Source organism: Delphinapterus leucas, chromosome 1 (genome assembly GCF_059928025.1).
Source record: "Delphinapterus leucas isolate spDelLeu-1000000601 "Yukka" chromosome 1, BTC_Dleu_Yukka2, whole genome shotgun sequence".
Classification (NCBI taxonomy): Eukaryota; Metazoa; Chordata; class Mammalia; order Artiodactyla; family Monodontidae; genus Delphinapterus; species Delphinapterus leucas.
In genome coordinates this window covers 172,427,701-172,454,860 of record NC_143129.1, presented here as the reverse complement: position 1 = coordinate 172,454,860, position 27,160 = coordinate 172,427,701, and the positions used below count along the sequence as shown (strand labels likewise).

The window sequence follows — 27,160 nt, the reverse complement described above, 5'->3', positions numbered from 1 at the left end:
GATGTGGTCCCCGCCAGCCAGGAAGGGCCCTGGGTGGAACTTGAGCCACGAAAGCTGGGCCAAAAGCTATGAAGCCTAGAGGGAGACAGGCTTTCCTGGGAGGTGGTACAGCCAGGCTTGTGCTCGGATGCTGGGTTCAAATCAGCTGTGTGACCTCGGACAAGGTGCTTAACCTCGTGTCTTAGTTTCCTAGCCTGTACAGGGGTGGACAATAGTAAAAACAACCCCACAGAGCTGTGCTCCAGGATGAAATGTTAACACATGTGAAGTACTGAGAACATGCCTGCACCAGGAAAGAGCTCATGTCTTGGGGTAGCCTTGAGGCGGGGACTTGGCGGACAGGGAGGAGGCCATCTCAGGAAGGAACCTGAGGCCACTGGGCCACGTGCAGGAGCTGAGAGGCTTGCCGAGGCAAGGCACGTTCTTGCCTTTGAGGACAAAGCAGGTATGGCTGGGAAAGCAGAGGACAAAGAGGGTGAAGGAGAGGCAGTGGTGCAAAGACAGGAACCCGAGCCTGCCCTCCCTTGAGTGAGGCTCCTCCCCACTGTGAGACCCCCTCTGCTCCTGGGTGCTCACCACAGAGGAGAAGGAGGAGGGCAGGGAGGGAGGGAGAGAGGGGAGAGGAGACGCCGGCCGGAAAGAAGTCAGAGAGGAAGAAGAATGCAAATAGGAGGTCAGAACTGGGAAGGGGGACTTCCCTGGTGGTCCAGTGGGTAAGACTGCGCTCCCAATGCAGGGGGCCCGGGTTCCATCCCTGGTCAGGGAACTAGATCCCACACGCACGCCGCAACTAAGAAGTCCGCATGCCGCAACTAAAGATCCTGCGTGCTGCAACTAAGACCCGGCGCAGCCAAAATAAATAAATAAATATTAAAAAAAAAATAGAAGAACTGGAAAGGAACCTCAGGTCATGGGTCAGAGGTCAAGGGAGACTAGAGGTCATGGGAAACCTGAAAGAAGGGTGGAAACCAACCCTTTCCCAGTCGGGTTTTTTTTTTTTTTTCCGTACGCGGGCCTCTCACTGTTGTGGCCTCTCCTGTTGCGGAGCACAGGCTCCGGACGCGCAGGCTCAGCGGCCATGGCTCACGGGCCCAGCCACTCCGCGGCATGTGGGATCTTCCCAAACCGGGGCACGAACCTGCGTCCCCTGCATCGGCAGGCGGACTCTCAACCACTGCACCACCAAGGAAGCCCTCCCAGTCGGCTTTTTAAGTCACTGATTAGATTTGCCTGAGCCTGGGCTGAGGCTGAGTGAAAGAGGAGCAGGGCCTCACCAGGTTCTTGAAGAGGGCGGCCACCTCACGGGTGAACACGGCCAAGTTCAGGAAGCCGGTGGACAGCTCGTGACTGTTTTGAGACAGGTGGCTGTTGCCCAAGGACTCCACGGCCTCTCGGTACTGCTCCTCGTTCTCCACGTGCCCTGTGGAGCAGGGAGGCGCAGAGTTAGTTCCAGGCTGGAGCTGGGGAAAGGGCTGCCTCGCCAGGCTGGCACCAAGCAGGCTCACTCACCGAGGCCGGAGCTATGGATCGCCCGCACAGCCTTCTTTATTCTCTGTAGGATGGCCTGGTCTCCTTCCAGCATCTGGAAACAAATGTGGACAGAGGTTCAGGGATGCTCAGCCGGGAGGGGTGCCTGACTCTGCGATCCCACCCTCCAAACACACACATAGTTCCCTTCCTAGGGTACCCCTGCACCCCAACGAAACATAAACAGGCCACCCTCCCCCACCCAGACCACATGGGAAGCCACAGACCAGTCACACCACACCAGGAACGCCAGGCTTTCCTCCTCATGCGGGACAAGTAAACATAGCAATTCCAAGGCACGTGGCATAGCGGGGTATACCAGGCCAGGGTCTGAATCTCGGCTCTGGCACTAACTAGTGTGTCAACCTAGATAAATCTGTTCGCCTCTCTGAGCCTAGGGTGCCTCTTCTGCAAAATGAGGATGACACTACAGAGCTGCTGAGAGAGTGATTTGACGAACACATACACGACGCTTAGCAAAATACTAGAGGAAAACATGGACATCTCTATAATCTCGAAAGACTCAGATGGGGAAAGACTTGTTCCCCAAACCCCAGGCTCAGTAAGCAGCCACGTGAGGATAAGGAGGAAGAGGCTGGGACACCATCGGTGGGAAGTGAGATGAGGAGGGTAGAGGTGGACACTCAGCCCCCCCTGGAGAGAACTGCTGGGACATCAGGCAACCCCAAATTCCAGGGGTTGCAGAACAAACAGCAGACTGTGGGGAAGCCAGAAGATGTGACAGCATCACGTGCAGGAGTCACGTGCCCCGGGCGGCTCAGCCCGGATGGAAACCTCCCAGACGCACCCCTCTTTCAGTGGGGTATAGAAGCTGCCAACCTCATGAAATGCAGAGTTAAGTGGGAAATTATAGAATTAGGGTTGCAAAGGGCCCACAGAGCCACAGATGAGGAAACTGAGGCCAAGAGAGGGGTGGGTCTTGCCTAGAGTCAAATAGTGGGGAAGCGGCAGAGCTGGGCTTCCAGGGGGTGCCCTAGCACAGCGCTCCATCCACACACGATGGCTGCACCCTGACCCCAGCCCCCCCTATTCTGTCCAGTGACGATAATGGGATCAAAGTTTGATCGCCAAAGAGTTACTTCAATGTGGCAAGAGTTAGCAAACATTTGGAATGGTATCTGCAAAGATTCTAAACCAAACTCACAGGAGGACAAGCACAAGGCAGTCCTTGGAGGCAATGCAGAGTGTTTTCAGACGCCTTGGGCACACGGGAAGCCTCTGGAGGGAGAGGGGTCTGGTTTTGAAGCCCAGCTCCATTGCCCAGATGCTGTGTGACTTTGGGCAAGTTGCCTATTCTTTCCGAGCTCCCTGATTAGCTATCTGTAAAATGAGGGAAATAATGCCTACCTCTCAGGGTTATTATGAGGACTGTATGTATGAGATGATTCACATAAAGGGTTTAGTTTGGTGCTGAGCACAGAGTGTGTCCTAAATGAACAGTACCTCTGATTGTCAGCAGTTGCTCCTGATGCTAAAAAGTACCCATCAAATTCTGGGTACTTTTCCTCCAGGGAATAGAAACCTAACAGTCTCTCCCCTGAGTATGACCTTGAGACACTTTCATGTTTGGGACCAGTAGAGGCCCATCCCAAAGCTGAAGAAAGAAAGTTGAGGACTTGGGGAGATTGGGGAGAGGGGGCCATAACTGACTCAGCTAAAGAACTAAGACGTTTCTATCTGAGAGACAAAGAGAAGAGGGGAGAACACGAACATGTCTGTAGCTCCCAAAGAGCTAGACAGGGAAACACGTGTTTGCCAAAGCCCTTGACTCCCACCTTGAAACTTGAAAGGGAAAGATAAGAGTTGATTAACTTAAGGAGCTAGGACTCCAAAAGACAGTGCAGGTTAAAGATATGAACAAATTCCAAAGAGGTTTAGAAAACTCCCTAGAAGGCAGATCCATGTGCCTAGCATACAAAAGGTGCTCAATAATTGTTTATCTAAATGAATGATGGTTTGCAAAGCCCTGGGACACAGACCTGAGAGGTCTATGTCCATGCTCTAGATACCCTTTGGGGAGTCTTCCTATCCCATGACACCCATTCTCTGAAAACCCCTCTACAGTTGGGCCCTTGCTGCCTTGTTTGTCCTAGCCAGAGTTGACTGGGCCAGGCTTGACACCTGACCTAAGCTGGGCCAATCAGATTCTCTTTCCAAGGAATTTGGAATCAGGCTCTGGAAAGCTAGCTAATTGATTGGAAGTGTTTAAGCAAAGGGAAAAGAACAAAGTAGATGTGTAGAAAGAAGCAAATGAGACCCATGCTGCCACAGAGAAGCGCAAGAGAAGAGCTGCCCTGGTTTCTGGCAACTTTCCAGGTCCTTCACCCTCAGAGGCCCTTCCATACTTCCTGTCCTTGGGCCTCCATGAAATACCCCTGAACCTAGCAAACAAATTCCTTTACTGCTTAAGCTAGTTTGAGGATCTCTCTTCCCTGCAGTGTAGCAGAGGCTGCAGGTTGGCTCCCAATCCATTCTTTCTTCCTCCTTAGCAATTAGGACTCTGACTTTTCAGATGGCCACTTGGCCACTCACAATAAAGACTACATTTCTGGGGCTTCCCTGGTGGCGCAGTGGTTAAGAATCCGCCTGCCAATGCAGGAGACACAGGTTCGAGCCCTGGGCCGGGAAGATCCCACATGCTGCGGAGCAACTAAGCCCGTGCGCCACAGCTACTGAGCCTGTGCTCTAGAGCCTGCAAGCCACAGCTACTGAGTCCATGTGCCACAACTACTGAAGCCCGTGCACCTAGAGCCCATGCTCCGCGGCAAGAGAAGCAGCCGCAATGAGAAGACCGCGCACCACAACAAAGAGTAGCCCCGGCTCGCCGCAACTAGGGAAAGCCCGCGCGCAGCAATTAAGACCCAACACAGCCAAAAAAAAAAAAAAGAGAGACTACATTTCCCAGCCTAACTTGCAGCTAAATGTGGTCATGTGACAGTTCTAACCAATGGTATGTAATGGATATATCATTTGTTAGCTTCCAGAAAGTAGTTTTGAAAGGAAGGGAGGGGACTTTCCTGGTGGTGCAGTGGTTGAGAGTCCGCCTGCCAGTGCAGGGGACGCGGGCTCGAGCCCTGGTCCAGGAGGATCCCGTGTGCAGGGGAACAACTGAGCCTGTGCACCACAGCTGCTGAGTCTGCCTCTGGAGCCGGCGAGCCACAACTACTGAAGCCCATACTCTGCAATGAGAGGCCACCGCAATGAGAGGCCCACATGCAGCAACGAGGACCCAATGCAGCCAAAGATAAATAAATAAAATAAATGGATTTATAAAAAAAAAAAGGAAGGGAGGGATTACACACCTATTAGGATGACCAAAACCCAAAACACTGACAACACCAAATGCTGGTGAAGATGTGGAACAACAGGAACTCTCATACATTGCTGGTGGGAATGCAAAAGGGCACAGCCACTTTGGAATCCAGTTTTGCAGTTTCCTACAAAACTAAACATACATTTACCATATGATCCAGCAACTGCTCTCCTTGGTATTTACCAAATGAGTTGAAACTTATTTCCACATAAAGACTTGCACATGGATTGTTTGTAGCAACTTTATTCATAACTGCCAAAACTTGGAAGACAATGTACTATTACTTAGTGCTAAAATGAAGTGAGCTATCAAGCCACAAAAGACATGAAGGAAACTGAAATGCATATTACTAAGTGAAAGAAGCCAATCTGAAAAGGCTACAGACTGTAGGATTCCAACTATATGACATTCTGGAAAAGGCAAAACTATGGAAACTAAAAAATCAGTGGTTGCCAGGAGTTGGGGGAAGGGAGGGATGAATAGGTGGAGCACAAAGGAGTTTTAGGCAGTGAAACTATTCTGTATGATACCAGGATAGTGGATACATGTCACTATACAGTTGTCAAAACTCATAGAATGTATAACACCAAGAGTGAACCTTAAGGGACTTCCCTGGCGGAGCAGTGGTTAAGAATCTGCCTGCCAATGCAGGGGACACGGGTTCAATCCCTGGTCCAGGAAGATCCCACATGCCGTGGAGCCACTAAGTCCGTGTGCCACAGCTACTGAGCCTGCGAGCCACATCTACTGAGCCCATGTGCCACAACTACTGAAGCCTGTGTGCCTAGAGCCTGGCTCTGCAACAAGAGAAGCCACCACAATGAGAAGCTGGCGCACTGCAATGAAGAGTAGCCCCTGCTTGCCGCAAATAGAGAAAGCAACGAAGACCCAATGCAGCCAAAAATAAATAAATAAATAAATAAATTAAAAAAAAAAAAAAAGAGTGAACCTTAATGTAAACTATGGACTTTGGGTGATAATGATGTGTCAGTGTAGGTTCACTGATTATAACAAATGTACCATGCTGGTGTGGGATGGTAATTGTAGGGGAGGCTGTGCCTGTGTAGGGCCAGGGGTGTTTGGGAACTCTCTATACTTTCCACTCAATTTTGCTGTGAACCTAAAACTGCTCCAAAAATAAAGAAAAAAAATTAATAAAGAAAAGAAAAGAAAAAAAAGGAAGGGAGGGGTGTCCTGTCATACTTTTCTCCTATCTAGAATGCATTTGTGAGGTCTAGAGCTCAGGCAGCCATCTTGCACCATGAGGTAGAAGCCCCACGTTATGGATGGTGGAGCAACAAAGTAGTAGCCTTGTCCCTGGTGACTGTGGAGCCACCCTATCAACTTTGGACTACTTATCTATAGACGTCTTTTACATGAAAGAAAAGTAAATGTCTATCTTATTTGAGCCACTGTTATGCTAGGTATTCTGTCACTTGTAGCTGAACCTAGCTCTTACTGGGACAAGCAGGCAAGTCATCCTAATCACCCACAAACTGTCCCTTGATGCCCTTGTCAGAAATGTATCAGGAAATGGCTTCCTGGCTAGATACCATTCCTGCCCCTACTGCTCTTAGCAACCAAGGTTCACACAGCTATTCATTCATTCATTCAACTAGTTATTGAGTGCCTGCTATGTGTTCGCATCCTGAGTAAGAGACACAATCTCAGCTCTTAGGGACACCACCATCTAAGGGAAGAGCAAGACAAGTAAATAGATATTTATAATGCAATGTGATTAGGGTTATAATGGAAGATGGACAAGGTACCTCAGAGCCCAGGGAAAGCAGAGCTGTGTCTGCTCAGGAGGAACAGGGAAAGCTTTAAGCTGTGGTGCTTGGCTGTGAGCACTGGACTAAGAGGCTGCGCTGTGACGTCGTGTGGGGGAGTACTAGGTATAAATGGTAGAAATGCTAGAGGAGGGAGGCTCGCTCTGGGAAGGATGGGCAAGGAGGGGATCATTCATTCATTCATTCATTCATTTCAACAAGCATCTCCTGGTGCCTATTTTATGGCCCCTTCCTTCAAAAGGCTCACAGACATATAAACACAAAGTGTCCGAAGGGGAAACAAAGAGGGGGGAATTCTAATCACCCTTTTCTCAAGAAAATATTTGAAAATCATTCGAACTGGGGTATAAATGACTGATAACACCTACCCTCTATGATACAATGGGGCAAAAATTTAAGCTAAAGAAATACCGTTTTAAGGAGAAAATTCAGACCAGAGCCTGGGGATGGGAAGGGATTTGGAGACAGGCACAGAGGTTTTTAGAACTCCAGTAATGAGGCAACCATAGCACGATGAGTCCCAAACTACGATTCTAGCCCCAGTCTCCCGAAAACTATCTCCCTGGGTGATAGTAGTCCAGCCAGATCTCTAAACCTCCCCTTCTTTAAAATGGGAGAAAGATAATATCACATGGGGAAAAAAATCCATTCTCCACTTAACTCACAGAGTTACTGTGAGGCTTAGATGAGATCACAGACATAACAGCATGGTGCCAAGGCTTGGGGCATTTGGAAAACATGAGTATGATTTTTACTGTGATTTGTTTTCTGCCTCTGTATGAGATCAGCCCTCATTCCTCGTGCCTGTGACTGGATAGGTTAACAAAACCCCAAAATCAGCCTCTAGACTCAGGGAGTCCTTTTAATCCCCAGTAGTCAGTGATTCTCAAAGTAGGGTCAGCAGCAACAGCTTCACCTGGGAACGTGTTAGAAATGCAGATTCTTCAGCTGAATCAGAAAATCTGGAGGTGGGGCCCAGCGATTTGTGTTTCAACGAGCCCTCCGGGTGACTGCGACGCATGCTCCAGTTTGGGGATCACTGGTCTAATTCCACCTTTCAGAGATGCAGTAACTCATCATTGCTAAAAGTATGAGGCTGGCCCCAAACTACCTGGTTTTGAATTCTAGCTCCATTTTCGTTATTTGCTATGTGACCTCTCTGTGCCTCAATTTCCATTCACGAAATGAGGATGATAATAGTTTCTACTATATAGGGTTGTTGGGGAGACTAAATGAACTCACATAGGTAAAGTGCTTAGAACATTATTATTTGATTGCTAATGATGTTATCCATTGCAAAATTAAATGGAATTTGATTTAGGAATTTCTCAACTTTCCTTGAGCTAATTAAAGATACCTCCCCCCACCCCCATGACCCTGCTCAGCAAGATGTGGGAACCACAGGTACAGAGGGACTGCAGTGAAACCTCTGTCACTGGGCAGACACAGAATGCAAGATGTTACATGTCCTGAGTGCCTGTGTAAGGGCTCTGGGCCAGGCTCTTACTTGTCACCCTCCCAGCCACCATTTGAGACAGGCATCACCATCTACATTTTTATAGATGAAGCTGTCAGGGGAAGGAATATGTCCAAGTATGTCCAGGTCACATAATGCTGAACAGTGGCAGAGTCATAACTTAGACCCAGGTCTGGTCAAATCCAGGGCCAATGTTCTTTCCATAACACCAAGCTGCCCCACAGAGGTTAAGGGACACGGCTTCTTTGACCCTGGGACTGGATCTGCCTCTGAGCCTGAATTTCAGCTCCACCATCTCTACAATAGCCCCTCAACATCCCCTCACACAGGAAGGGAGGAGGGAGGGACAGAGGGAGACCTGTCCAAAGAAAAGGAAGTTGACAGCAGTGTCAGGGCCCCAACTGCAAATACTCCAAGGGCTGTCCTACTAGAGAGAGAACAGGTTTATTGAAGTTGGCCCTGAAGAGGATTTCCAGGACTGAGAGGTAGAATTAGAGACACAGAAACAGATTTCAGCTCAAACACAGGAAGAAGTTCCTAAGCAAGAATAAGTGACCCTGGAAGGAGTGACCTTGAAGTATTTAGGGACTTCAGGTGGTAGAGCATGATTCAGGCACCAGATTTTGGATTAGTAGTGATGACCATTTAGATTTCTCTCAAAGCTAAGAGTCCATGCAAGAGCCTGGGCAGGCACTGGGCAAAGGCAGGTGAAACTCAGAGTACCAGGGACATGTCTGAACTTGGAAAACCAACTGGAGTCCTTCGGGCAGCCTTGCCTGGCTAGGCCTAGACAAAGTCTGAATTCCAGTTGGTGATACTGCCCTTTGTGCCCCGCCACCCCCTACACACACACACACACACACACACACACACACACACACTGTGCTCTTGCTCTCTGCAGGCAAAAGATCATAGATGGCAGCACTAGGGCCATGCCCAGCTGCCTTGCTTGGAAGGGCCTTCTGCATGCCCCCTTCCTGGGTCAGGATTCATCAATAGGAGCCATTCTTCATTCCTGTGATTTCTCAGAGCCAGCTGTGGTAACCATGGTGACCCAGCCCAGGGGGCAGAGCTGCTAAAGCTAAGGCCTTGAGAGCTGCAGATTAAATTTCACCATTAGACATTCACTCTTTTGGACTATTATAATACAGGGCATGGGCACCCCTTTTTGTGGCATCCCATGACCATTGGAGCCATCATTAATCAGTCACAGTATTTTTCCCACTGACTCTGGTTTTGTTCCATCATTTTGTTGAGGCAGCTCTTCAGGTAGCCTCTACCAATTAAAGTAGAGTTCACACAGGAGAAGAAAACCAGTTTCTAGCTTTGTTTTGGACCATGATGTTGTGCCTTGAGAGACTAAATCACAGAATATTGGAGATAATCTAACATTACCTCCTCGTTTTACAGACTGCAAAACAAAAGCTCAGATGAGTTTCTTGCCCCAGGTCTCATAGGAAATGCAAACAAACTAAGGAAAGAATACAATCTAAAACTTGCACAGGGCTTTACAGTTTGTAAGGTAATTTGACATCCACCCTTTAAGACTCGTAGCATCCTGATACGACAGTCATTGCTTTTATTCCCATCTGGCTGATGAGTTAGTGAGGCTCAGAGAAGTAAAGAAAGTTGCCTGAGCTCACACAGCCAGGAAGTGGCCGAGATAGACCTGGGACAGTTGGACTCTAACTGTTGGACTCTAACTCCCTTGTTTATTCCCAGTCTGTGGGCCCCAGGCCCTGGAAATCCAAGGAGTTACTACCATGGCCCTATGAAGGCACACTTATATAGAAAGCACTACAGACCAATAAAAAAGTCTCACGAATTAGTATGACCACATTCCAAATATGAATGCAGCTGTTACGATCAATAAGACACAAATCTTTAAATGTATTTTTGAATTCATGGTAGCTTTTTGTCCTTTTCCATATTTCTTAATCCATCAATCAATCAATCAATCAAAACTAAAAGTACAAGTGTAAAGAAAAGGTCAGTGAAACCTTGACATTAAAAAGGATTCCTTCTGTCATAAAGAACAGACTTGTGTTTGCCAAGGGGAGAGGTGAAGGAGGGATGGGCTGGGAGTTTGGGGTTAGCAGATGCAAACAGTTATATATACAATGGATAAACAACAAGGTCCTAGTGTATAGCACAGGGAACTATTCAGTATCTTGTGATAAACCATAATGGAAAAGAATATGAAAAAGAATATGTGTATCTCTGTCTCTGTCTCTCTCTCTCTCTATATATATAGATAGATAGATAGATACGTATAACTGAATCACTTTGCTATACAGCAGAAATTGACACAACACCGTAAATCGACTATACTCGAATAAGATACATTTTTAAGAAAGGGGGTCCTTCTGTGAGGTGGCAGAATCCGGGCTCCTTTGATCTTTGATGTCCGAGAGAAGATGAAATTATATGTACTACATGTTAACTGTGAAAAATAAAATACAATATTTTAATGAGCAAACCAAGTTACACTTCAAATATTTAACGAAATGACAAAAAATGCACAGAAAACCCTGGGGCTTTTCATTTCTAACTGCTGATTTATTTACAGAAAGTGCAGAAGATGGAGAAACTCGTTAAACCGCACCTGGGGAATGCAACAGTGAACACAATCAGTTGATGTGAAACTACAGAATAAGCCACTGGTTTGTTTTCCTGTGGACTACAAAAAACGAAACCAAAAATGATGGAGGGGGAATCTTAGGAGCCTGAAAACACCCATCAACAAATGGACTTCACTTGAATCCTGCTTTTTAAAAAATAAACTGTAAAAGAAGTTAGGATAATTATGAGGCAACTGGAAATTTGAAAACTGGATAGTTGATGATTTAGGGATTATTATTAATGTTTCGGGGTACGAGAATGGCATCCCATTTTAGTTATGTAAGCAAAAAAAGAAGTCCTTACTGTTTAGAGCTATGTACTGAAATATTTAAGGCTGAAACAATATGACGTTTGGGATTTGCTTCAAAACAAGATGAGAGTTGGGGAAGAAGGTTGGGATGGGCATGGGGCAGGACTGGGTTATGAGCAACTGGAGGTTCATCATTTTGTTCTGTTTTCTGTGAATATACCAAATTCTCCACAAGAAAAAATGAGGGCTAGTAGATGAAAACATAAAATTGGCAAAATAATAGTTGTTGAATCTGGGTGAGTCTACTTTTGTGTTTGAAAATTTCTACAACGTGAAGTTAGTGAAAGAAGACAGGGGGTTCCTATGTTCAGAAAAGTTGAAGACCACTGCACTGTTACCTGAAACCCCTTGACACCTTAGTATATGAGCGGGCTCCTTTCAATGGACAGCTGTCTGGGCACAGCTTTTGATTAGAGGAATGGGATGGGAGAGAGTGGGGTTTGGAGAAGTCAGCCTGAGAGAGGCAAAGGAGGGCAAGGGCCAGGCGGGAGGGTCCTTGAGGGGCAGACAGGAAGGGCTTAAGGCTGACATGCTGGCTAAAGGAAGGTGCACAAGCTCTGTTGCTTAATTCCAAAGAGGGCACGTAGCAGAAAGAGCACAGGATGTAGAGAGAGGAGACTGGGGTTCTATTCTGGACCCAATACCAAGACCCTGAGCAAGTCTGCAATCTCTCCAGTCTCTGGGCCCCAGGGTCCGCATCTGCAAAATGGGAACAATAGTCAGTGCCGTTCCAGCCACCTCTCACTGGGAATCGAATCAATAAGGACTGGCTAAGTTTGTAGCCCTTGCAAACGTGAGCTGTCCTGTTCACATCATGCTCAAAGTTTGCTTTTGCTCACCCACCTGCCCAATCAGCAGATCAAAAGAAAGCAGGGAGTCCCACAGGGCCCTTCGTGGGTGGCCAGCAAGGAGGGGCAAGGGTGGGACTGGGAAGTACTCTCTAGCATCCCTCCTCCAGGCAATCGCAGCTCAGCTCTACTCCCTGAACAAGCATCTCCCCTGGAACCTCAAATCTGCAAGCCTGCCCCTCTCCACCCAGTGGGGTAGAGTGAGGGGCTGGGGCAAGGTCTCCAACAGAGTCACTGGCACACAGTAGGGGCTCGTCCACACATACTGAGTGTCCGGCTGTACCTTGCCTGGCCGTGAAGGTGCTGGGAAGAGAGGGAGGTCAGGCTGGGCCCTGCCCTCAAGGTGCTCACAGCCCAGTGGGGAAGACAGAACATAGACAAGGATGTGCTTGCCAAGGGCTGAGGAGGCCTGGGTGAGGCTGCAGCAGAAGAGAAGCCTGTGGGGGGCACAGACCAGGAGCGCCCACCCCACCCTGGGATGAAGTGATGCTTCACCAGAGCCTTGAAAAATGAGGAGACACTGGTGGAGCAAAGTAGGACAGGGAAGGTGACTCTAAGAGGAGAGAGGCGCCTCGGTAAAGTCCCCGGGTAGGAGTGTCAGCACATTAGGGGAGCATCCTGGAGCTTATGGGGCAGGCACCTACCAGCGCTGGTGAGGAAGCGGTGAGCAGTGAGGCCTCAGGCTAAGCAGGGCCCCGAATGACCCTCTGGGAGTCCATGCTCCTAATGAGAGGCGAGGGGATGCTTTTATATCACGGCCACATGCCAGGCTTCTTCTAAGCACCTGACAGACTTTGCATTATTTCACCAAATCCTGTCAACAACCCCAGGAGGTTTTACAGATGAGGAACCTGAGGCCCAGGGTATGGCATCTGTCCAGCTCACATAGCCGATAAGTGGTAGCACCTGGGCTCCAGCCCAGGGTGTCAGGCTCCAGAATCCATGCTTTTAACCCAAAACTCTAGGTTTTATCCCACAGGCGATGAGCTCTTGCAGGGTTCTGAACAAGAGAGGAGTGATTCAATAAATTCTCATGGTAGATGGGACTGCCCCAGCGGTCCAGTGGTCAGGACTCTATGCTTCCGCTGCAGGGGGCACAAGTTTGATCCCTGGTCAGGGAGCTAAGATCCTGCCAGCTGTGTGGTGTGGCCAAAAAAATTCTTGTGGTAGAAAGACTGACTCTGGGGCTCATCTGCAGACCCAGGCCAAGTGGGAGAAAGGGGGTGCAGCCCTGAACCCCAGGCTCGACTGGGTGACGGAGAGCACAGCCCAGCCCAGCCCAGCTCAAAGCAGATGGCCAACAGGAGACATTCGGATTCCAAGCTCCCAGGCTGATCTGATTACATGAATCCAATCGCCACCCCACTTGCTAAGTGCTCGTTTTATTTTTGTTACCTTGTTTATTCCTGTGAGATAGTTAATATCTTCCCCATTTTACAGATGAGAAAACCGAGGCTGGGGGAGGCGAGGCAACCGGCTCAGGGGCATGTCAGTAGCTCTAGAAGTGTAGAGCCCTCTGCCTCCAGAGCCTTCTCTCACTATCACACCTCTCTGAGCCCCACTTATCTCTGTAAGGATCACTGTGAAGATTAAATTAGGTCACATTTTTTCTAACGGTGGAAGTCAGGCATCTTCAGAAGCAATGCAGAAACACTTTGGGGGAAGGGAGGGGAGGCACTGAATTTTAGGCTTGCCTCTGCCATTAGGCCCTCTGTATCCCTCTGAGCAAGTTCCTTCGTCTGTGCCTCCGTTTCCCCACCTATACAATTCAGAGCTGACAGACATGACCCTTCCAGGTCAAAGCTCTGGGACTCAGAGGCGGGGTTAATCATATCCTGCAAGACTGCCCCAACCTCAGCCACCAGCAGGAGCAAAAGTCTCCAAAGGGTTTTCATCTGGATAAGCCCCCAGCCCCAGCCCCCAAGAGTCCAGGCTGGGACAGTCAGGAGGAGCTACACTGCAAGGCCTGCAGCAGGACCTGGGGCCACCCCGGGTCGGCCCTGGCCCCTGGTGTGACCTTGAGCAGTCTCCTTCCCTCCCTGGGCCGACTCCCTGTCTGGAACGAGGGGTTGGGCGGTGACGTGGAAGGCTCCTGCCAGCTCTGACATTTATTATTTCAGGATCCCTCAGTCTCTCGCTGTTTTCCTTCCTGCGCTGCTGGAGCCTGTGGCGGGCTGTGCGCCCCTTCAGTTGGGCCCCTGAAGCCGTCTCCCCAGCCCGGGAACCCAGCCAGCCCTGCCAGCTCAGCCTCAGCAGCTGCCCCTCGCAGCATGGGGGGAAGCTGGGAGCAAGAGGGGCTGCAGGAAGGGAGCCGCACCCTCTGCGTGTGCTGAGGCCTCCACAAACCCCAAGTTTCCTGGCTGGGATTTTCCTCGGGAGACTGCTCGGCGGTGATGAGCTAAGAGACCAAGAACTCTGCAGTAGGATCGGTGAAGGTTCCCATCTGACCCCTGGCCCCAAGCCCTGAATTCCACCCAACCCTGGGGAGAACCAGCCTGCCCTCCTGGACACAGCAGCAGAGGGCCCCACGCCACCCATCCTCTGGGTTTCCTTGTTGGCCTGGATGAATCCCTCCCTGCCCCAACTCGATAGTCATCATGAATCCCTTAAACCAGGGGTCCCCAACTCCCTGGGCCGCAGACCAGTACTGGTTCTCGGCCTGTTAGGAACCGGGCCGCACAGCAGGAGGTGCGGCTCCCCGTCGCTCGCATTACTGCCTGAACCATCCCCCCGTCCATGGAAAAACTGTCTTCCACAAAACCGGTCCCTGGTGCCAAACAGGTTGGGGACCGCTGCCTTAAACCCCAGTCCTCCCCAACTCTGCAGTTTCCTCAATGTGCCACGCTGTTTCCAGCTGCTAGACCTCTGCCCAGAAAGCCTTTTTCCCATTCTGCCTAGTAGACACTCCACCTTTCCCTTCTCAGCTTACAGGGCACCCCCTCCCCATCACAACAAAACTGACTTTATGCCACCCTGTGCCCACTACAGCCTTCTATCAGAGCATTCGTGGCCCTTATTTACCACGTCTGACTCTCCATGGCGCTGAAAATGCTAAAAGGGCAAGGATTGGCTCATTTGCCTTTATAGCCACAGCACCCAGCACAGGGCCTGGCACATGAGTAGCAGTAAATGTTTGTGGAATGAATGAGTGAGTAAATGAATGAATAGATACTAGCAAGGCCCTGTGGGAACACAGAAAAGGCAGCAGGGGTTAAGAATTCAGGACATCACACTGTTCTGTGGTCCAAATTCTACTTCTAATACTCTTAGTTGTGTGACCTGCGGCAAGTGACTTAGTTTCTCTGAGCCTCCATTTTCGCATCTGTCAAATGGGATAATAATAGCACTTATCTCATGAGACTGAATGTGATCGGGCATTTAAGTACCTAGCCCAGTGCCAGGTATACAGGGAGGGCTGCATGATAGCCATCCTGCCCAGCAGACATCTCTGTATTCCCAGGCCCTGCGACACATCCCCAGGCAGCCAGGGGAATCACCTGGGGTGCTTAAAAAAATAAGGGTTCCAGAGCCTCACTTCAGACCTGTTAAGTCAGAGTCCCTGGGGAGGAAGAAGAGGAGTGAGGGTAAGGCACTCGAGTGTGCTTTGAACTGCCCAGGCCCAAATCCTGGCTCTGCCACTTACTGCTAGCAGAGTTGCCCAATTTATCAAAAATAAATACAGGACATGCAGTTATATTTGAATTTCAGATAATCAATGAATAATTTTTAGTATAAGCATGTCCCATACTTTGCATGCACATCCTGCATGTTCTTTGGCAATCCTGTTTACTGGGTTATTTCATCTCTCTGTGCCTTTGATGGGGATTACATGAGTTAAAATGTATATGGGAAATGCCTACAACACTGCCTAGTGTGTTTGCTATTCCTATTTTTATTGCTTTAAAAGCAATCCAGACGATATGGAAGAAACTTGAAAACATTATGCTAACTGAAAGAAGCCAGACACAAGAGTCCACATATTGTAGGATTCCACTGACATGAAATGTCCAGTATAGGCAAATCCATAGAGACTGAAAGCTGCCAGAGGCTGGGGGAGTGACAGTGGGGAGTGACTTCTTTTTTTTCTTTCTTTTTTTTTTTTTTTTTTGCAGTACGCGGGCCTCTCACTGTTGTGGCCTCTCCCGTTGCGGAGCAGAGGCTCCGGACGCGCAGGCTCAGCGGCCATGGCTCACAGGCCCAGCCGCTCCGCGGCATGTGGGATCTTCCCGGACCGGGGCACGAACCCGTGTCCCCTGCATCGGCAGGCGGACTCTCAACCACTGCGCCACCAGGGAAGCCCGGGAGTGACTTCTAATGAGCACAGTATTTCTTTTTGGGCTGATGGAAATGTTCTAGTATTAGTGGTAATCATTGCACAATACTGTGAATAAAGACTGCCGAACTGTACACTTTAAAATGGTTAAAGTGGTACATTTTATGTAATATGAATTTTATCTCTATTTAAAAAAAAATCTACCTAAAAGCAACCCAGGGGATTGTAATGTGTAGCCAGGACTGAGAATGGGGTAGGCTCTCAACGAATGTTTGATGAAGAAATGAATGGATGGGAGAGAGGAGAGAGCAAAGGGCAGAGCAGAGGGGAGAACCTGCCTTGTCCAGATCTAGGCTCAGCTATTCATTCCCGGACACCCACAAGGTACACAGATTTCTCTTTTTGCTCTGGTGCCAGGACTGCACAATTTTAGTGTTTACTCACAGTAATTACCTCATCCCTGTTGCAATTATCTTCCCCTTTTCTCTGTGGTTCCTAATCTATTTAACCATCCTATATGCAGGCGTACTTGTGTTTTTAGTAAAAGGGAATTAAAAAAATGAAGTATCTGTTATGCGCCAGGTAGATGCTAGATGCTTTACATGTAATCCCCTCAAACAACCTCATAAAATAGTGATTACCACCCTGATTTGCAGATGGGGAAACCGAGGTTCAGAAAATTCAAGTCATGTGCCCGAGGTCACACAACCAATAGGAATTCAAACCCAGGTCTGCCTGACTTCACTTATGGGACAGTCTCCACAGATCTCAGCCACCCCCCTCTATGCTGTGGGCTGTCAATCATCTTTTCATGGGCACGAGTCTTTCTTCCCAGATGGGGACCTTGTCCTATCATCTCCATCCCCTCAGAACCCACCATCTCGCCTTCATACACAGCAGGTGTTCAATAAATAGTGTTTAATGAATAACTAACCTTAAGGGGGCATGCAATAGCTCACCACAATAGTTTTCCCTCTGAATACTCATCAGAGTTGCCTGGGAACCTTCTAACTGTTCCCTTGCCCAGGCCTCACCCCTGGGAGATTCTGATTTGTAGGTCTGCATGGAGCCAACAGCACCTGAAGTTCTTAAAAGCTCGGTCAAGGTCAAAACCCAGCCCAGTTAGAAAACCTTTAGCAGCTGTTCCCAGCTCAGACTCCTGTACCCTGCACAGTGAGGCCCACTCTCTGACCCCAGTGATGCCCACTCACAAAGTTCCCAGGACAAAGGGGGCCCAGGGCCCTGCCCCAGACTCTGGAGATCTCATTGTGCCTCCGTGGGCTTCACTGCCTTCATGTACTCTGGGCCCATCAAAGGGACTTTCTAGCAAAGATGAATTGCTTTTGAGGAAAGCATTTTCCTTCCGCTCTGGCCTAAAGCTCCAGTTTCTGTCCACAAATATGCCACCTCGGTGGCCAGAAACAGCTGAATACCAGGCAAGGAAGTCGGGCTCAAAGACGGCCATTTGGGGAGGTGAGGAACCTTTGTGAGACTGGGCTTGAGGCTGACACTCCAGGAGGACCCTGTGTCCTTGTGCAGAGGCAGCCTGGAGTGGGAAGAGGCTGGGCTCAGATGGAGCTGTGTTCTAAGTCTGGCCTGGAAAACCCTCTTGGCCCAGGTCCCTGGCCACCATCCCATGTCTCTACTTCCCTTCTCAGGAATAATTCTTACCTGCCTCCTCCTCAAATCCAGTCCAGGCCAGTGTGGAAGGGAAAATAGCACTAACTCTGGTTTGTTTTTTTCCCTAAATCAGTTCTCAAGGTCATCAAGGACCTCGGTGTTGCCGACGTCAGGGGTCGTGTCTCTGTCATTTTCTTATGTGACCTCTGGACATCTAGGCAGCATCCGACAAAGCTCAGCGTGGGGCTTCCCTGGTGTCACAGTGGTTGAGAGTCCGCCTGCCGATGCAGGGGACACAGGTTCGTGCCCCGATCCGGGGAGATCCCACATGCCGCGGAGTGGCTGGGCCCGGTGAGCCATGGCCGCTGAGCCTGCGCGTCCGGAGCCTGTGCTCCGCAACGGGAGAGGCCACAACAGTGAGAGGCCCGTGTACTGCAAAAAAAAAAAAAGCTGAGCATGGCTCCCTCATCGAAACATTCCTCCCCTGGCTTCTGAGGCACGGTCCTCTCTTGATTTCCTTCCTTCCTCATTGGCAGCTCCTTCTCAGTCTCCTTCATTAACTACTCTTCCCATCCTAATCTCTCGATCCTGAGCTCCCCAGAGCTTGGGCCCAGGTCCTCTTCATTCCTTTCCTCGGGTGATTTTATCCACTCCCACTTCTTTAAAACCAGCTAATGCACTATACGCATTATGTGGTTCATGGACCACCTGCATGAGCAACTCTTGGGGGTGCTGGTTAAGATGCAGATTCCCGGACACCCTCCTGCAGGCTGGTGAACCTGCCAAGGACATTTGTTGTTTTTAAAAATTAATTAATTATTATTAATTAAATAACAATTAATTTATAATTAATTATAAATTAATTATTTATCTTTGGCTGCATTGGGTCTTCGTTGTTGAACGTGGGCTTTTCTCTAGTTGCGGTGAGTAGGGGCTACTCTTCGTTGCGGTGTGTGGGCTTCTCATTGTGGTGGCTTCTCTTGTTGCGGAGCACGGGCTCTAGGCGCATGGGCTTCAGTAGTTGTGGCACACGGGCTCAGTAGTTGTGGCTTGCAGGCTCTAGAGCGCAGGCTCAGTAGTTGTGTTGAACGGGCTTAGTTGCTCCGCATCATGTGGGATCTTCCCGGACCAGGGCTTGAACCCGTGTCCCCTGCATTGACAGGCAGGTTCTTAACCACTGTGCCACCATGGAAGTCCCAGACATTTGTCATTTTTGCCAGACTGGTATCTGAACCTCTCTCCTACATCTGGGAAACCACTTGCTGTGCAAGTCTCAGCAGAGTTTGCCTCCTACAAAAGCTGACGAGATCAAATTCATGCTTTTCCAGACTCCTTTGCAGCTAGGGTACAGGTAAGTATGAGCTAGCCTTGGCCAATCAGAGGCACTCACTACAGACTTTGAATCAGGAGCAGAGAGAGTGGAAGATCATTCTTATACTGATGGCAACAGCTGTGAAGGTGCCCAGTCCCCAGGGGACGGTGGTGGTATATGCTGTGGCATTTAGTGTGAGGCAGCAGTGTCCTCGCCAGACTGGCTCAGTGGAGTGATTTTGGCTGAGATCCCCCCTGCTGCCTCGCCCCAGTTCTCTAGCTTCCCAGAAATCCTGTGAACTACTGAATATTCCCTTTCAGTGAACTCCTCTTCTGTCTAAATCGGCTCAGGTTGGTTTCTGTTACTTGCAATAAGAAGCCTAAGTAAGAAACAGCTACTGAATTGGACTCTCTGGGAATGATGCCAGGTGATTCTTACACAGATCCGAGTTTGAAACCCACTATCTCAATGCTGACAACTCTCAAATGTGTATCTCCAGTCCACCCACTCCTTTGACCTCCAAACTCATATATCTAAATGTCTTCTTGACTTCTCCACTTGTATGTCTCAAAGACCTGTAAGATGTAAAAACAGAATTCTTGACTCTCCTCCAAACCTGTTCCTCTCCCAGATTTTCCCTTCCTAGGAAGGGGCAATGGCATTCTTCCATTAGGAATTTGGGAACCATTCTCGACCACTCCCCACATGCACTCCATCAACAAATCTTGATGCTACTACTTATAAAATACTTCTAGAATCTATCCACTTCTCCACCAACCACGGCCCTACCCACAGCACCATCATCTCTTCCATGGACGACTGCCGACAGCCTCCTTGGGTCCTCTCCTGCCCCCTCCAATCTCGTCTCCACACAGCAGCTGATATGACTGTCCTAAAATATAAATTGGATCATGTTGCTGGCCTGCAAAATAAATAAAATCCAAACTTGCCACCAGGGCCTACAAGCTTGAATATGATCTGGCTCCAGCCTGCCTTCCCAAACTCATCTGTTGTCACTCTTCCATTTGCCATCGCTATGCTTCTGCTCCTCTGGCCTCCTTTCAGTGTCACAAATACTTTAGGTTCTTTACTGACTCAGGGCCTTTGCCTAAGATGTGCCCTCCAACTGGAGCACCCTCACACCATTATTCTCTATTAATGCTCCTTTTCAGGTTTCTTCTTTTCTTTATTTGTTACTCCCATTGATATTTTCCGAGCTCCTACTATGGTGCTGTGGTAAATACTAGGGATAAAATGGTGAGATAGGTTATTTTCTCATGGAAGTCAAAATCTAGTGAGAAATCAGATTTTAATAAAGTAATTATGCAAATAAATGTAAAATTTATCTAGGATGTGTGCTGCAAAGGAGAGAGACACACGGTGCTATTAGGGAGAACTGAGCTATAGAGTAAATGTGGAAAGGCAAGTTAGGAGGCCAGTGCAGTGTTCCAGGGGAGAGGTGACGGTGATGTGGACTAGGGTAGCGATGTAGAGAAGTAGATGGACGGCAGAGATGTTTAGAAGGTAACACTGATGAGCCTTGGTGAGGAAGGGTGCATGTGGAGTTTCTGGCTTGCTTACCAGAAGAGAGGGAGGGACCACTCTCTGAGAAAGGAACACCAGGATGGCCAGCCTGGGGGGGAAGTCATGAATGTGGCTTTGGACACATTGAGATGTCCAAATGAAACAGCTGAGTGAGCAGTTGGACATGAGGGTCTGGGCTAAAGGTACAAATGTGTGAGTCACCTGAAGATGGAAGAGGACTGAACCCATGGGTGTGGATGAGATTGCCTGGGGAGAGAGGCTAGCATGCCAAGAGATGAGGACCCAGGACCAAACCTCAAGACAGGCCTGGACAGGGAGAATGAGCCTTCATGACATTTATTACACGTGCAATTGCTAACTTGTTTGTTTACCTGTTTACTGCCTGTCTTCCCCAGAAGACTGTAAGCTCAGTAGAGCAGGGACTGCGTCTCTTTAACAAGCAATGTGTCTACCCAGTGCCTAATACAGGGCCTGGCATGGAGCAGTTCCCATGCATGATGCTGGCCACTGTGTCCCTCGGCAGGGCCAGCCTCATCCATTCCTTAGATAACATGGTCTACACTGGTTTCCACTGTCCAGCAAAAAGCCCAAATGCCTAAATGACATTCAAGGCCCTCCAAGTCATGCTGTACGCCCTGAGCTCTCCAATCCATCTTTTTAATTCCACTACATCTGAGCTTTCCAAACTGGGGTTCCTTTACACCTGAATAACCAGAGGCACAAAACAGGATGAACACAGTGCCTCTCCCTGGAGCCTAGATTGTGCCAAATGAAGAGAAATGGCCATGGACACATGGGGGTGCGGGTGGGGACTTTCCAGGCCCTGCTCCTTTTCTCCAAGACGTGCCCCCTCCCACAACGTAGGTCTCTGTGGCCATGTTTCCCTGCCTGAGTCGATCCCTCCATGACCTCTGCTGATGAAACCCGGGGTGGGGACCCAGCTTCTGGAACTAATCCAGAAGCTGGGCTGGGCCATCAACCTCTCTGCCAGGAACTTGGACGCAAGACTGGCTTGGTTGCCTTTAGATGCTGGACCAGTGAGGTCACGTGAATGTGGGGGCTGAAGATGCCTGACTTCCCCAGAAGACTGTGTGATACCCTTTGGGGCCTGTGTGATGACAAGTGAGCAAAAGCACTGTTTAGCTGTGCAGAAAGAAACAAGAGGCAAGAGACAGTGGGAATGAGGAAGCAGCTGCCTTTGTTCCTGATGATTTCCCAGATTCAAATGAGGCCCTGGTGAGGCCCGGGTGAGGTCTACTTTGAACTACTGTTCTTCAGTCCCATGAGGCACCTCTAGATCCTTAAAACAAATTTCCCTTCAACATAAGCTTTAGAGGGTTTCTGTTTCTTGCAGAAAAAAAAAAACTCTAAGATTACATAATTTTTATTATTTTTTGCAAAATAAAAATGTTATTATTTTGGTAAAACAAACATCAACACATGATGAAGCAGAATGGAAAATTCACAAGAATATTAAGAATTAAGAATGAAATCCTTTCTAAAATAAGATTCAAAAACACTAAAGTCACAAAGGAAAAGATAAATCTGACTCCAATGAAACTTAAAACTATGCATTCTAAGACATGATACCGACTTAGGCAAACATTCCTCTTAACCACCACCCCTTTATTGATAATACATTTTCTCTGAGGACAGACATTGGGAAGCATGCACATTTCCATAGCAGTTACCTCTGGGGAGAGTACAGGAATCGTGAGACATGGTCAGAGGTGACTTTAGTCTTTTCTGTTATGTATTTTAAATTTTTAATTAAAAATCAGTATGTCTTTTGTTCAATTAAAACTTCATTAAATCTCAAAAAATATATATAAAACACAAGCCTTTGAAGATCCCCTGTTTGTGGTGGACTGCTTCATCCAAGACCCACTGGGAGATTTAAGTTCACTAGTAGTTTGAGACACATGATATAGCATGAATTCTCAGCACTGTCACAGTGGCTTACTTGGTTCCTGAATATGCTTTCTTCCCATCTGTCTCCAAATTCACTCACTTGTCCTCTCCACTTAATGGAGTTCTTGCATCCTTCAAGACCTATCTGGAAGTGTCACCTCCTCCAGGAAGCTCTCCCTGACTGCACCAGTCCTCACTGCTCTCTCTCTCCCTCGCTCCACTGGCCTCTTATAGCACTAACCATACCTTCTCTGTATACCCTGGACAGGCTCCTGGGGTTCCACTTATCTCGCTAAGACAGGCTACATCTCCCCAACCAGCCAGCAAAGCTGAGCAGCATCTTTATGTCCTTGGTGCCTAGCAGAGAAATGGCATGGAGAACTGACATAGCACAGGCCTTAAAGTCAGACAAAGACACTATGTGGCACAATGCAATTGCCTTAACTTCCCTGGGCTCATTTTCACCTGTGTTATTGTGAATATCAATGAGATGATGGATGTAAAGGGGCTCAGGACAGGAAGACGACGGTTGACAGAATGATCATCTGACTTAATACTCCCTCACATTTGAGCAGCTTTTAATTAAAAACAAAAAACATTTAACAACCCAGAGAGGTAAGCAAGGAAGGTAAAATAGGGTGAAATTTTAAGGGTGAAATAACTAAGGTTCAGAGAAATTACATTGGGACTTTAGAAGGAAAGAGAATAGGACCAGGGGTTAGAACATTTGGGCAGAAATGCCAGTTCTTCCACTACCCAGCTGTGGGAGCTTAGATAAGTCTGTAGCACTCTCTGGACATCAGTTTTCCCATCTTAAATGAGAGAGTTCCTAGGTGATCTCTATCTTAAAGGGTCCCTCAGCACTGACATTCTAGCTTCCTGTAACCTGCCCAGGGTCCTTCCTAGCAGGACTGCAAAAAAAGACTTCAAGTCCCAGGACAGAGTCCCTAGTTACTCCCAGGAAACCAGCTGGGACTGGAACACTTGCTTTGAGAATCAGTCAAATTTTGATTCTGCCAAATGGAGCTTCAAGCCTGGGGGTTAGTCATGCCCAGAACTGAGATCGGGGTAATGACAGCATCAAACTACATGTAAATATAAACACAAATGCAAAGCCAAACAGGAAACCTCAGGAAAGTCCAATCCAAAGGTCAGATTCTAACTTTTGAGGCACTGAAATGCTGAAGAGAAAAACTGTATTTGGGTGTCAGAAACCTTTCTATTGCAAAAATGAACCTTTGCGCGCACCAAACTAAAGTCCCAAAGGCAAAGGAGACTGGGTTTTGTCTGGCCTCACCTGGGGTAAAGCTGAGCCCTGACGGGAGTCTGCTGTGGCCTCCAGATCCATCCTAAGGGCTCTCTCCCCCAGGCACGCACAAGTGCTTACACACACGAAGCCAGGCAAGGCCAGATGCACGGGCATAAATGGGCATTTCTGTCCCTGAAGAAGGGTTCATAGTACAGCCCTTTCTCCTGATCCTGCTCTAACATTTTAATGAACAACCCAGAGAAGAGTGTGAACTGTGAAAGCCCTAAGGATGCTGATCGTACTGACCTCTTCCAGGTCACAAGATGAAGACAAACCTCAGGAAGCTCTCTCTCCTCAGGATGAGGCTCTGAGGCAGTTTCCCTGTGAGCCTCCAGTAAAATACAATCTACATTCATAGGCGGTGGACTGTAAGCTACTGGTTCTGCCCAAGGAAGGAAGCCAAAGCTTCTTATTTTAGTTAAAACATGACCCCCACTATATGCAAAGCACTAGGCTAGGCTCTGTGAGAGAAATGAGGACAAAAGAGATCCAGTCCCTATCTAAAGAGGTCTGTCAATTAACCCCATAATCATTCCACTAATCAAAATGCATGCCTTACATACATGGCCTCATGTAATACCACAGTCCTGTGAGGTAAACATTATCCCCATTTTATAGATGCCAAAAGTGGGGCACAAACAGATCAGGTCACGTGCCCAAGCTCACACAGCTGGCAAACTGCAGAGCCAAAATTTGAACACAGGTCTGCCTTCCCCAAAGTGGGTGATCTTTCCACAGTCCTCTATCACCCTTACCAAGTGATACACACAGACTGTGGGATGGGGGTTCAGACTGCTGCGGAGAGGAGGAGAAGAAGAGATTTCCCAAGACATTGGCCCAGGGTATTATGAACTATAAATCTTTGTATCTACCACACAGTAGGTGCTCAATATTCTTATGGTGAAGGATGGAAGGTGAGAGCTGCTGTTGAGGTCCAAAATGCCACCCCAATTCAGGGCATCTTCTGAAAGGGAGCTGCAAAAACACATTATTCTCCTTTGGCCCAAAGCCTCAGGGTGTCTGCCCTAGAATATTCCTGCAGAGGAGGCCGGGGAAAGTGCAGCGGGTGTGAAGAAAAGGAACTAACTCCAATGAGCAGGGGAACGGGGTGGGGCAGCCTGCAAGGGCCAGAGAAAAGGCCTGGGATGCATTTCTGGAAAAGACAAAGAGGAGAGGGGAGGGGAAGGAGACTGTAAACTTGTGAACAGCCTGGCCAAGGTGAACCCCGGCTCCTGGCGCCTTCTCATTCGCATTCATTCCACAAACACCGGCCAAATCTCAGAACCAGCAGTCTGGGGGAGGGCGCCTCACTGCTCACAGGGAGAAGTTAAGTTCAGGACTGAGGCTGGAAGGTCTGCTTCGCAGAAGCGGAGTGACTTGGGGGACGAACTTGTGGGGCTCCAAAGATGAAAACCCAAACAGATTCAGTGAGGCGCTGAACAAACCCACAAGCGACGGCGCGGCAGGTCACGAAGAGCACTGGGGGTATGTCGCTCGACCTGTGAAGTCTGTCGTCGAGGTGACCTCGAGGACCCCCAAATGGTCCCTCGGGCCCTCCCCCAAACACTCGACGGTGAAGACGCAGATGTTTGAGATGCACTCTGTTCTCACAGCTCTAGGGAGGGGGAAGGTTTCTGGGGCGCGGTAAGGAGGGCCATCGCAGTTCCGGTCACGCCTGTGAAGGTCAAGGCGAAGCCCTGCCGAGACCCCAGACCCCTCCCGCCTCGGCCCCCTCACCTCCTCCCGCGCCAGTGCTGCCCCGCGGCACCGGGGCATCTTGGCGGCGAAGGCGGCAGCCCCGGCCGGGGAGCTGAGGTCCTCTGCAGTGACGGCCAGGAACTCTGCGACGCTGAGCTGCTCGGGCATGGCGGGCGCGTGGTCGGGGCGCCGGGGCTGCCGGAGTGGGGCCCGGGGGTCGCTCGCCGCAGTGCTCTGGTCCGGCCTCCCAGCCCGCCGCGGGCGCCGTCCTGGCCTCCGCGCCGCCCCGCCCCCTCCGCGCCGCCCCGCCCCCGACCGCCTTTGCTCTTCACAGCCGCGTCCCCTCTCGTCCTAGGAGCCCAGACCTTTCCCACTCCACCCGCTTCTCGGCCCCGCCCACGGCCTTCCAGTCTCGCTCCCCACCTTAGCCTGGACCGCCCGTTCCCCGGCCCTCGCGGGCCTCCCAGTCCTGAGAGTCCCACCCCTGGCCCCTCGCCCGGCTCCTCGGCCCAGCCCTCTGGCCTCCCATCCCCAGAGAGCTCCGCCCCTGGTTCACTGCCCCGCCCCCGGCCCATCGACCCATCCCTCTGGCCTCCCATCTCCAGAGAGCTCCGCCCCTGGCTCACTTCCCCGCCCTCGGCCTCTCATCCCGCTCCGCGGCCCCGCCCCATGCCTATCTGCAGGGTCCTTTGGCCTCCCTTTCTTAAAGCTGCCTCTCTCTCGGCGCGTCCACGGCTCTGCCCCTTTGTCCCGCTCCCACGCCTCCGAAGTCACCCTGCCTCCCAAAGCCTCGGTGCCCTATCTCCGCATCCCTCCTTAATGCGCCTTGCGTTTCTCTCTCCTACCCATTAGTTCCTAGTCCTCATGACCTCACCCCTTGAGCTTCACCCTCACACAGCCCCTCGTCTCTCTCCCAAGCCCGGGGTGGTGGCGGGGAGGATCTCGGTGCCCCGCTCCGCCCCGAGTCGCCCACCCCTCCCTTGCTCGGCATTCCCCGCTCTCGGCCTCTGCTCCGCGTGCAGCCAGGGCCGCCCAACCGCCCCTTCGCTCCTCCCCTAAATAGTGTGCCCCGCCTCCAGGGTCTTTGTGGCTCGGCGCCTCGGATAGCTGTGTGATTTGGGGAAAATTACATCCCTTCTTGGAAACTCAGTTTTCTTCTCTGAAAAATGGCAAGTCTAATGCTCACTTGGTTGTGATGTTACGAGGAGGGAACCTTACACGTGCGTGTACCCAATAGGCGCTCAGGAACTGGCTCCCTCTTATCCGGCCTTCTCACCCACACCTTCATTCTTCCTGGGCTCAGTCTCCTGCATTTCACTCCTCAACCTGGCTCACCAACCCCACCGGGCTAAAGATTGCCACTCCTGCCCACCCACTATCTTCTGCCTCTTGGGAACTACCTACATATTTGGGTGGATGAGGGATGGTGCTCAGGATAAAAATCCACTTAGATTTAGTTCTGGAGCCTGAAGTCCTCTGGAAAATATCAGGGAAGCACTGCGGTGAAGAACATTGGCTTTGGAGTCAGGTAGGTCTAAGTCCCCATCCCGGTGCTGCTGTTGACCAGCTGTGTACAAGCTGAGT

At 49.6% G+C, this 27,160-nt stretch overlaps 1 protein-coding gene across 2 annotated transcripts in view; it reads right to left on the bottom strand.

Annotated features, from left to right (window-relative positions):
- The window catches only part of ASAP3 (ArfGAP with SH3 domain, ankyrin repeat and PH domain 3), a 48,196-nt gene extending 21,256 nt beyond the window's left edge, over window positions 1-26,940 (bottom strand). Inside the window, exons 1-3 of one of the 2 annotated variants that reach the window (XM_089899225.1) lie at window positions 25,616-26,940; window positions 1,510-1,582; window positions 1,275-1,420 (exon numbers count right to left, since the gene is read on the bottom strand). In XM_089899225.1, the coding sequence (XP_089755351.1) occupies window positions 1,275-1,420; window positions 1,510-1,582; window positions 25,616-25,744 (348 nt within the window). In that variant the 5' untranslated portion in view covers window positions 25,745-26,940. The remainder of the gene's footprint in view (window positions 1-1,274; window positions 1,421-1,509; window positions 1,583-25,615) is intronic. The other variant, XM_022551862.3, reaches the window with a different exon arrangement.
- Between the last annotated feature and the right edge of the window lie 220 nt (window positions 26,941-27,160).